The following is a 12,088-nucleotide window of genomic DNA, read 5'->3' on the forward strand; positions in this document are numbered from 1 at the left end:
AGAAGAGGCATAGATGTATTGAATACTTTTTCCTTTATTCTTCTTTTCTACACATGCATTTTTAAATATCTCACTACAGCAATTATTACAACTTTTCCTGTATTTATTTACCTTTTAATTTTGGGGGGGGATGTGTTGTGGTTGAGTCACCATAAACAGTTGTGCAGATTCTATACTGCGCAAATCTAAGACCATCATTCACATTTCCAGTGCATAATCTCTATGACCTTAAATGACAACTGTGGATGTGGTCAAGATTTAACTTATTATTTAAAAATTATGTGCTACATTTCTTGTACTGAATTCTTAATTTTTGAGTATTATTATATCAGCATGATTCATATGAAGAAAGTATCAGTCTTACTGAATGTAAAATATTTTTAATGCTTTTTTCTCCTCTTACTACTTCCTAACAAAGACATAAGAATTATGATTATCTTAAACTGTGTTTTTAAGTACACAATTTGTTGAAATTTCTATCATTTTTGAATTATTTAGTGTTGATAAAGTGGATGACGAAGATGATGAGGATTTAACAGTGAACAAAACTTGGGTCTTGGCACCAAAGATTCATGAAGGAGATATAACACAAATTCTCAACTCATTGCTTCAAGGCTATGACAATAAACTTCGCCCAGATATAGGAGGTAAGTTTGAATTATCTGTTTGGGGACTATGAAAATCTTATTTACTGATGTCATTTTAATCATATAACTCATATTCCTTGAGTGTCTGATGTATGTCAGAGACTAAGTTTGATAATTTATTAAATTGGCAGTGTTACGAATTCACAGTCTGATGTGGGAAGAAAGACATAAATATTTTTGATATAATTATTTTACAACTGCTACAATAAAGAGTACAACAGCAAAGTTTTGATAAAACTGCCTGAAAAGCTGAGAGATATTTCCTAAAAGAGATTATTTGAAAGGTAGGTAGGGATCTAGTTTTGTGCCCGTGCAGCACTGTTTTAATTAATGAATTCTAAGCCAGTAATAGTGCAGGTAATCTTACTTTGTTCTTCTCAGTCATTTGTATTTAAGTGTAAGTTTTATAATAATTAACTTCTAAGTGCCCCCCATGACTTTTTTAAAACAAACAAAAAATATAGATCAGCCAACATTTTCACTGGGATTGCATTAAATCTATGCTCAATATAGAGAAATTGAAATCTTTACCATATTGAATTTTTACCATACCAAGTTCATAAGCATCATCCCTCTCTCTCTCTCTCTATATATATATACATATATATGTATATATACACATATGCATATGTGTATATATGTATATATGTATATACATATGCAGATGTGTATATATGTATATATATGTATATATAGTTTCCTGTGAAGAAATGTTGAATATATTTTACTAGATTTAATTCTATATATTTGGATTTTGTGTTGTAAGTGTAAATACATTTTTAAAAGTTTATTTTCTAATTTTACATTAGCAATATATATAAAAATGGCTACATTGCATATTTTTTGTCTTCAGAAGCCTTGTGAAATTTCTGTATCAATTTTAATCATTTATTGTTATATTCTTCTAGATTTTCTATAAAGATAGTTGACCATTACAAATAATTACTGCATTGCAAATAGTGTCTACTTTGCAAACAAAGAATATTTTACTTTATTTCCAAAATTGTGCTTTTTTTCATGCCATGTTGAATTGGGTAGGACTAGAGTACATTTTGAATAGTCTTGGATTGTTCCTGGTATCAGGGAGAGCAATTCATACTTCACTATTAGGTATGATTGCTGTAGGATTCTTTTTTAAGATGCTTGTTAGTTTCTCTTATTTGCTAGAATTCTTTTTTTCCTCGATGTTTTGAATAATTTCTGTGCAACCACTGAAACAATCATATTGATTGTGTTTTGCCCTTTATTCTACTTACTGTTTGTTCTATAAGTAGCTTTGTCTGATTTTTAAAACTTTGCAGTTCTGTAACAAATACCAGTTGGTTGTGATATGGTAACTACAAAATATCACTAGATTCAATTGGATAATATTTTGTGTTGGAATTTTGTATCTATGTTCATGAAAGACATTAGCCATTTATTTTACTTTCTTTAATGTCTCTTTTAGTTGCAGAACTGAGATCATGATAGCATCTACAAATGAGTTATGGTTTACCTCCCTTTTCATCTCTGAGTTTATCTAAAATGGATGATATTTTTTCCTTAAATATTCAGGAAAATTATTTGGGAAGTCATGCTGGTATAGAGTTTGATTTGGGAAAAAAATTTTAACAGTTCAATTACTGTATTTTATTTTTTTAATGTTTATTTATCATTTTATTTTGAGAGAGAGAGAGAGTGCAAGCACAAGCGGGGGAGGGGCAGAGAGAGAGGGAGAAAGAGAGAGAGAATCCAAAGCAATCTCCACGCTGTGCTGATAGCACATAGCCCAACTCAGAGCTTGATCCCACAGTCATGAACTGAGCCCATATCAAGAGTCAGACGCTAAACCAGCTCAACAGAGTGTGAGCCATCCAGGTGTGCCGGTTCAATGAATTTAGTAATCAGGTTTAGTAGGCTGAACCTCTTAAGGAATATAAATTTTCAAATTTACTAGTGTTAAGTTGTTTCATAATAACATTTGCGGTATTTTTTGTATTTAAGATCTGAGGTTTTTTTCCCTTTTTTGTCATTTCTTTTTTTAAAACTTTTAAAAGTGTTTATTTATTTTGAGAGAGAGAGAGAGAGAGAGAGAGAGAGAGAACGCACAAGTGAGAGCCAGTGTGTGAATAGGGGAGGGGCAGAGAAAGAGGGAGAGAGAGAATCTCAAGCAGGCTCCATGCTGTCAGTGAAAAACCAATGCAGGGCTGTATCTCATGAACCACGAGATCATGACCTGAGCCGAAATCAAGAGTCAGACACTTAACTGACTGAGTCACCCAAGTGCCCCAAATATCCATGTATTTTTATTTTATATTTTGAAATACCAAAATTCACTCTTATTATCAAAGTGTTTAAAAGCAATTAGTTTTTACCATGAAATTATCCCATTTGTCATTCTTTACTTTCTTCAGTACTGTGTCCCCATTTAGAAAAAATATTCCTTACAGTGTTTCTTTTGGTGTAAATTTCAGGGCAAAAAATTATTTCTGTTTTTACATGAAAAATATTTTTATGTTGCCTTCATTTGAATGATATTTTCAGTTAACATTTAAACCCAGGATAGTTGCTGTTTCCTTTCCAAATTTTATTAACCTCACTCCATTTTACTCTATATTCTATTATTTCTGTTGAAAATCACTTTTCAACAACAATGTTGCTGTTCTAGAAATAAACTATCTTTTATCTCTGCAGGGTTTTTTTTTTTGTCTTTGCGTTTCTGCAGTTTTATGTAAGGTCCCCAGACTTTTTGTTTTGTTTTTGGTATTTGGGAGAGTTCATAGGGCTTCTTGAATCTATTTGTTGGAATCTTTGATTGCTTTTGGAAAATTCTTGGTGAATATTTCTTCAAATATTTTTTCTATGTCAATTTCCTTGTGACTCCATTGCACATATGTTTGACGTTTTCCCTAAGTCTTTTTTTTTAATTAATGTTTATTTTATTTTTGAGAGAGAGTGGGGGAGAGAGTGTGAATGGTGGAGGAGCAGAGAGAGAGGGAGAGAGAGAATCCCAAGAAGGCTCTGTGCTGTCAGTGCATAGCTCACTGTGGTGCTTGACTCCATGAACCATGAGATCATGACCTGAACCAAAAATCAAGAGTCAGATGCTTAAGTGACTGAGCCACCTAGGTGCCCCTCATTCTCTTTTATTATTGGCCTCTTTTCTGGATCAATAATTCTTACTTGCAGTATTTGCAACTGATTTTTAAAGTATTTCAAGTATTTATCAAATTTGCCATCTTTTAATCTATTTTCTTATACATATTAGCTGTAATTATTTTAGTCTTTGATAATACAGTATCTTGATCACTTGTGTAACTTTTTAAAAAATTTCTTTTTCATTTTATGTCTTGGTTTAAGTTGATTTGCTTGTTTCATTTATTGTATGTTAATTTTTTATTGAATGCCAGTAGAGTATATTAAAAATAATGGAGGGGCGCCTGGGTGGCTCAGTCGGTTGAGCGTCCGACTTCAGCTCAGGTCACGATCTCACGGTCTGTGAGTTCGAGCCCCTTGACAGACTCTGCGCTGACAGCTCAGAGCCTGGAGCCTGCTTCCGATTCTGTGTCTCCCTCTCTCTCTGCCCCTCCCCCGTTCATGCTCTGTCTCTCTCTGTCTCAAAAATAAATAAACGTTAAAAAAAAATTAAAAAAAATAATGGAGACTTAGATGATGTTATTTCCTTCCAGAGAGGATTCTAATTTTGTTTTAGTGGTCAAGTTAAGGAAATTGCCTTTATTTGGCCCAAACTGGTGTATTTCTTTTTGTAAAACTTTGCTTTTCCTCAGGGCATAACCATTTGAAGTGTTTCCACTGACAGCCTGAGGTTTGTACTAGGAACCCCTCTCCTTGATGGCCCCACATATGCCAGAAATAGCTGAAATCTCTACATATTATTTTAGATTCTGATTTATATTTGGTTTCTTAGCATCACACTGTGCATATGCACAATTTAGGAATTAGTAAATACCTTGAGGAGAAATTGCAGGTAGAATGTTTGATTAAATTCTTCTCTGTTGGTTCCTTTTTTTCTTTTTTTAATATGAAATTTATTGTCAAATTGGTTTCCATACAATACCCAGTGCTCATCCCAACAGATACCCTCCTCAATGCCCATCACCCACTTTCCCCTCCCTCCCACCCACATCAACCCTCAGTTTATTCTCAGTTTTTAGGAGTCTCTTATGGTTTGCCTCCCTCCCTCTCTAACTTTTTTTTCCCCTTCCCCTCCCCCATGGTCTTCTGTTAAGTTTCTCAGGATCCACCTAAGAGTGAAAACATATGGTATCTGTCTTTCTCTGTATGACTTATTTCACTTAGCATAACACTCTCCAGTTCCATCCATGTTGCTACAAAAGGCCATATGTCATTCTTTCTCATTGCCAAGTAGTATTCCATTGTGTATATAAACCACATTTTCTTTATCCATTCATCAGTTGATGGACATTTAGGCTCTTTCCATAATTTGGCTATTGTTGAAAGTGCTGCTATAAACATTGGGGTACTAGTGCCCCTATGCATCAGCACTCCTGTATCCCTTGGGTTAATTCTTAGCAGTGCTATTGCTGGGTCATAGGGTAGGTCTATTTTTAATTTTTTGAGGAACCTCCACACGTTTTCCAGAGCGGTGCACCAGTTGGCATTCCCACCAACAGTGCAAGAGTGTTCCCGTTTCTCCACATCCTCTCCAGCATCTATAGTCTCCTGATTTGTTCATTGTAGCCACTCTGACTGGCAGAGAAGTCATAGCTGTTGGGACAGACGTTAACTTCAATTTTTGTTTCTCCAGCCCAATGCGGCAGATGCAAATTCTAAGCCATTTCTGTGCAGTAAAACAGCAAATGCACCAATGGGGAAAAGTGGCCAGCATAATGTAGAGCTTACATCACTGCATTTCCAATCCTTCAAGGAAATTGTTGCATCAAATCCTGATTTTGTTAGCTGCTGTGTGATTCTTTCAATAATTTTAAAATTTTTAAATAAATTTTATAGTTATGTTCATTGGGAAGATTAATTTGATACCAAATATTTATCACAAGAAGCAGAAAACTGTAGTTCCATTTTACTTATCATACTTTACTATTATTAGTTGACAGTCTGTTTTCTTCCAATAAATAAATTCCCTGAAAGTAGAAATCACCATATCCCTAGTTGTTAAAGCAATGCCTGAAGCATAAGGTTCACTTAATATTTGCTGAATGTATATTTTCTGAATAGAAGCCAGTATATATAGTCTTTTTTATTCCATATGTAGGTATTTTGATAGCTCTATTTCATCAATTTACATTTTAAGTATATTATTTCAGATCAAGATATGGGATTTCAAATTCTATGTATATCTGTGACATCATCACTTTGCTTAATAGTGTAGATTAAACATGTCCCAAGAACCTTGATAATCGTACCATGCATAGTAGCACTTTATCTGTGTACCTCAGAGTATACATAATGAATAGCTGACTTGTTTAGGTGACCTTTGCAGGCATTCCTCTCTGTCCAGAATTTCATTGCTATCTTTACTCTTCATTGATGCTATGAAAATTTATACAGTCAACTTATTGAGGACTTGTAAGCTTAATGGCAAATTAACATTAAAAGGTTGTCTAATTCTAGTGAATTTTCAACTACTCTATGTTGAATCTTCTTTTTTTTTTTTATTTCTTAACAACTATTAGGGTAGGGTCTATGGCTTTCCAAGGAGTTTTAGTGATTCAAATAGTTTGAGCTAATCTAAAAATTAATACCTGAACGGAATCAATGCCATCACTCTCCTAGGTCATGGGGTAGGCAAGTGCTACTAGAGAGGGACTTGGTGGGGTGAGGTGGTGAGGAGGTGTGATCTGCTCTTTTATTCCATCTGCTTAAGTCTTGAGGTTCCTAGTGATGGGAACATGCAGGAACTACCAAGGGGGATGGTCTTCCTGTTCATTTCATTGGGTGCAGTTGAAACCTTTGTCTTGTTAGTTTCCACTTCATTTCAGGCAAATTCTAATTAGCCCTTGATATCCTTTGAGAGGCATTTGTATTAATAACAACGTTTATGAGTAGGAGGGTAGGATTGTTTTCTGTTGTTTGTTCATAGGCATTTTATACTGTTTACTTCCTTGACCTGGGAAACCTAGATGGTTCTACCTTTCACCAGCATTAGCCCTTCCATCAGTAGATATGAGATGTGTGCTGTTGGTGCACAACTTTCTTGGGTCAAAAACCTAGTGAGATCCTTCTAGCCCAGTCAACTTCTTTTGATGTGAATTATGCCCACAAGAAATTAAAATATCCTAGACACACAAAAGAGGGGTGTGAAGATACTCCACTGCTTTTCTCTCTAGAACCCATGGCTCCTCTGTTTCTTTTACCCTGATCAGGTGTAGGTGCAGGAGCAGGTTGCTAAGTCTGCTGCCTACAGAGATGTTTAACTACAGAACAAGAGGCCCATCTTACATTTTCCTAAGAAGACAATTTCAGTAAATAAATAAATAAATAAATAAATAAATAAATAAATAAGTTTAATTAAATATATATAAATTAGGTTATATTAAAAAATTTAATGTTTATTTATTTTTGAGAGAGAGACAGAGCATGGGGGAAGGGCAGAGAGAGACAGAGACACAGAATCTGAAGCAGGCTCCAGGCTCTGAGCTGTCAGCACAGAACTCGACATGGGGCTCGAACCTGCCAATTGCGAGATCATGACCTGAGCTGAAGTCAGATGCTTAACCAACTGAGCCACCTTAATTTATAGGTGCCCCCATAAATTAAGTTATATTAAAATAGATAGTTAAATATATATTAAAACTGTCATATATGTGCATTGGATACTTAAATTGGTTATTGGCTATTGAGTATTGAAATGTTTGTTTGGCTAAAAGAATACGGTTTTACTTTAATTTGATTAATTTCTATTTAAGTAAGCATATGTACCATGCATAGTAGCATTTTACCTGTATCCATAATAAATGACTTGACTGTTGAAGTGCTCTTTGTAGGCACTTTTTTCTATCCAAAATTTGTGTTAGTATCTTTTCTGGATTTTTGTGTTAGTATTGTGGCTACAGTATTAGACTCACTTAAGTACTTATTTACCCATGTGTACCTTTTCATCCACACATAGCCAAATACCTATGTGCCCATATGTAACCTGCAGAGGGAAATGGTGAGTGCTAGTTGACATTTCCTTGTTAGCAAGTCCTGGAAAGAAGTATCTGGACCCAAACCCAAAAAAGTATCTGGGTTGAGAACCCCTGCTGTCTTTTCTATGGCAAGAAAAACATTAATTATGATTCTTTCAGAGTCAGTGTGTTCTAATGGTATCATATGAATCAATGGGTTTGTTTCTTTTTTTAATGGAAAAGACTGTTAAACTTATGTTCTAGGATTAAAGTTTTTAATTGACCAGAATTAATTTTTAATTAACCTTAATTAATTAATCGGAATTAATATAAAAAAGTGACCCAGAAGCTACATGATCTGCTAAAGATATCTTTATTTGAATATGTCATCCAAGAAAGCATGGTTAAAAATGATTATGAAGAGAATATTTTTTAAATCCATTTTATTTTATGTCTGAAAAATAGGTATCTGGTTTTAGCTATCTGGAAGCTGAACACGGAAATTTCATTGACCTCACTGCTTTCTTTTTTTTTTAATTCTTTTTCCTTCTTCATACTATTCTCTGCACTTTCTTTAAGGTGCCCAAAATGTCCATTCTTTCCATATATTCACTCCCACCAAGAGTTTATATTCTGGTGAGATACTTAAAGCAAAGTACTTAGAATCACAATGAGGAGAGGGGCTTTGCAAAAATAATCCAGTGTCGTCTACCTGCCTTCCATCTATGAAAAATGTAATTTGCTATGGAAGTACATGTTTTTTTCAGCATTGTTATGTTGTCACAAAAAAGGAGATCTCTCATTTCCATGTGTGTTGAAGAATTAAACATAGTCTATGGCCACTTTCTAACGATCACTTAATGAGCCTGGAATGACAATGTCCTTTTAGTTTTCTTTTTTAAATACCACCCCTGCAATTAAACAAACTTTGGGCTGAGAAAATCATGGTGCTAAGAAAAAATATTTACTCTTCCAAGAAGCCTATATTTTCAGTGATTTCACCCACAAGTATTGTTTATAGTATGAAGCAATAAAAGTGGTAATGAGTCACTATTAAGGAACAATGCAGATTTCTGTTGTTTTCCTAATTACTGTATATTTTAAAGCATATCATTTCTAACTGTAGTTTCAAAATTAATCTGAAATATTTTAGTTCACCTTCAGGCTTATTCTTCCTCATGTTTTGGGCCTGAAGTTTAAAGAACCGAATGAAATACAAAGAGCCCAAAGATATAAAATAGAAGACACAATAACTTTAAAAATACTCCTGGTATGCAAATATATATTTGTTAAGTTATTTATTGAATATCTTCATCAATAGCAATATTCTACATGGGACTCACTAAATGTGATTCTTCATTCGTCCCATCCCAGATGGACTTGTTTTATGTTGCTCATGAAATATTTGTGTGTGGCTATGCCCTAATGCAAGAGTTAATACTTTTATAGTATACATATATTTGTCTTATAATTGGTTAAGGAAATATTGATATCAGGAAACCAGGATAGATCACTCAAATCTAAAATGTTTTACACTGTAAATGTGAAAAGTACATCCTGTATATAGAAATGTCTTCAGGAATCTTATTTCTTGGCACAGACAATGTTCAGCCCTTACTATCATGCAGTAAAGAGATGTTTAGTGTTTGTTGATTTATCAGATGAGCTGAAAAATAATCTAATTAAATAAGTCTGAACGTTGCCCTTAATTGCTTTAACTGGCAATATATATACTTACATATGGAACTAATCAACCTATTTTTTATTAATTGGCTTTCATAAAATCCATTACTGTAAATGTGACCAAAATTATCTTAATTTTGTATGATATTTATTGGCTTATTTCATAGTCAAAAATAAATGGCAAATCATCTCAGAAGTCATCAGGCTTTATAAAGCCTTCTATAAATCATGTGACCTTACGTTTATTTACAAAATATAATTATTGGCTAGCAGATTGAATAACACAGTCATGTATTGTACAGGTCTACAGACCTAAAGTTTTGCATACTAAATCTACTTTTAGCAAATCTCATTTATCTTTCTAGTAAGGAAATACATATGCCACCTACTAAAATCTTTATTTGAGGAAAAACAAACTATGTAAATGTTATTATGTTTTTCTAAGTGTAGTTTAGTTTTAATCACAAACGGTAAAATTTAACATTGTTTCAAAATTCTCTAGGCACTGTTTTTGCCAAATGCCTCAAGTATTCCACTGAATCTTGCTGGCGTGGGAGACCCTCTAGCTTGGAAGTTTCCAATACAGGGGCCTTGGAGCTGGATAGAGACTCTGACAGGTGGACTCAGCTATGTGTTAGAGGTGGATGTGTGTCCTGAGAGGTTGAACATAGTGTCAGAATTATAAGAATGATAAATATTAGGCCAGAAATGGGAAATCAGATAAAATTTAGCAAGGGGAGCCGAGTAAATATTACTAAACATGCCACTTTGGTATAGAAACTTTCAATCTACAAGGTGTTTTTTTTCTGTTTTCTTTTGTTTGCATCATCTCTCTATAAATCTCTGTGAGGTATCTAATAGGTTTTCTTCTTGAAATGGTTTTCTTTTTATCTACTTTGTGAACCCTTTACATTCACTCCTCAACAAGTATTGGCTAAATCAATAAATGAACCCTTTATATTTTATTTAGTAGGATAAAGAGAATAAAAGAAACTATGTGACAATGTTTTTCACGGCAAACAAAAAAGCACAATTAAATATGGTGGCATTGCAGGTGTTTATTTAATCATGTCATTTGACAACATTTAAAAGGCTGACCTGCACTACACATTTTGATAGAATATAAAAACAATGATATACAGTATATACCATTTAAGACCAACTGGAAAGACAGAAATGGTTATGTATGAAACACAATAGATGAACTCTATAGTGACATCTCTACAATGTACTCTGTGAAAGTTAGATAAAAATACACCTAACTCTGGGGCACCTGGGTGGCTCAGTCGGTTGAGCGTCCGACTTCGGCTCAGGTCATGATCTCACAGTCTGTGAGTTTGAGCCCCGCATCGGGCTCTGTGCTGATGGCTCAGAGCCTGGAGCCTGCTTCCGATTCTGTGTCTCCCTCTCTCTCTGTCCCTTCCCTGCTCATGCTCTGTCTCTCTCTGTCTCAAAAATAAATAAAAACATAAAAAAAAATACACCTAACTCTGGAGCCAACTTAAACAACCTAAAGGAATGTTGTTAACATGGGAGAAAGAAGTAACAGCAAATCTTTATGAAGCTACCCATAAGAATCAGACCTGAACGTAGATGCTTGACAGACATTATCTCTTTAATCCTCAGAGCCATGCTTCAAGTCCATTGTGTGCTAGAACATGCTTATATTCGCTCACAATAGCTACTTGATATTGTCCCAAGTCTGCTTTCAGCAACTTCCCATTGGTATCCTTAAATGAGTCTCTGTGAGAATAGTCACCCATGGATATCTGTAAGAACGATAAATCAAGGCTTCCTCCCCACCCACTACTGGAGCAAGGCTGTTGTTAAACATTTACCAGCACACCATTGATATGCATTAAGTAGGATTATTTTATATTTAGCTTCTAATACCCATTCAATTCTAAAATCCTATAATATTGCAGAAAGCAAATTATCTAGCAATTTTTACTGAATTAACTTTGTTAATTTTAATGAATGATTTAAACATTTATAACACTTTTAGGTTGTACATTAAAATATTTTAGTTAAAAGTGTTAATTTTTACATACATAATTGATTAGTAAACTGAAAAGGTGTTTGTGTTTTTGTAATGGGCTATGTTTCCTCATTTTCTAATGAGGGATATTTTATTATTTAAATGGTAAATGTTATTATTTATGAAGATTTATTAAAGCTAAAATTTCTTTAACACAACTTCTGATCTTACCTTTGACCACTCCTTGTGTTGGTATTTTGCAGTGAGGCCCACAGTAATTGAAACTGATGTTTATGTAAACAGCATTGGACCAGTTGACCCCATAAATATGGTGAGTAATGAATATTAAATAATTGTCTGCCGTAGAGTTCTTGAGTATATACCTTCACAAAAAAATGGTTATGTGACTAATTCTGATAGCTAATTCTGAATGAGCTCAGGGAAACTTGTGAAATTACTGTGTGCCAGGTTCAGGGACTAGAGCTAGAATATTCCATATCTATGACTGTGTAGTCTGTTATTCCGAAGTGCTGTGTTTGGTAGGAGCGATGCCAAGGCATAAAAAATTATCTGTAGAAATCTGGAAAGAGAACCAGAAGGACTGAAGGGAAAACAGAGAAGAAAAGGACTTATTGGGAGAGTGGAGAGCACACACAGAATCATGGAGAAATGAAACAACCTAACCGGATCAG

At 34.2% G+C, this 12,088-nt stretch overlaps 1 protein-coding gene across 1 annotated transcript in view; it reads left to right on the forward strand.

Moving 5' to 3' along the window:
• Positions 1-12,088, forward strand: part of GABRG1 (gamma-aminobutyric acid type A receptor subunit gamma1) — a 66,610-nt gene that overhangs the window by 13,611 nt on the left and 40,911 nt on the right. Inside the window, exons 2-3 of the mRNA XM_015084728.3 lie at positions 499-647; positions 11,660-11,727. Coding sequence (XP_014940214.1) covers positions 499-647; positions 11,660-11,727 — 217 coding nt within the window. The remainder of the gene's footprint in view (positions 1-498; positions 648-11,659; positions 11,728-12,088) is intronic.

Source organism: Acinonyx jubatus, chromosome B1 (genome assembly GCF_027475565.1).
Source record: "Acinonyx jubatus isolate Ajub_Pintada_27869175 chromosome B1, VMU_Ajub_asm_v1.0, whole genome shotgun sequence".
Taxonomy (NCBI): domain Eukaryota; kingdom Metazoa; phylum Chordata; class Mammalia; order Carnivora; family Felidae; genus Acinonyx; species Acinonyx jubatus.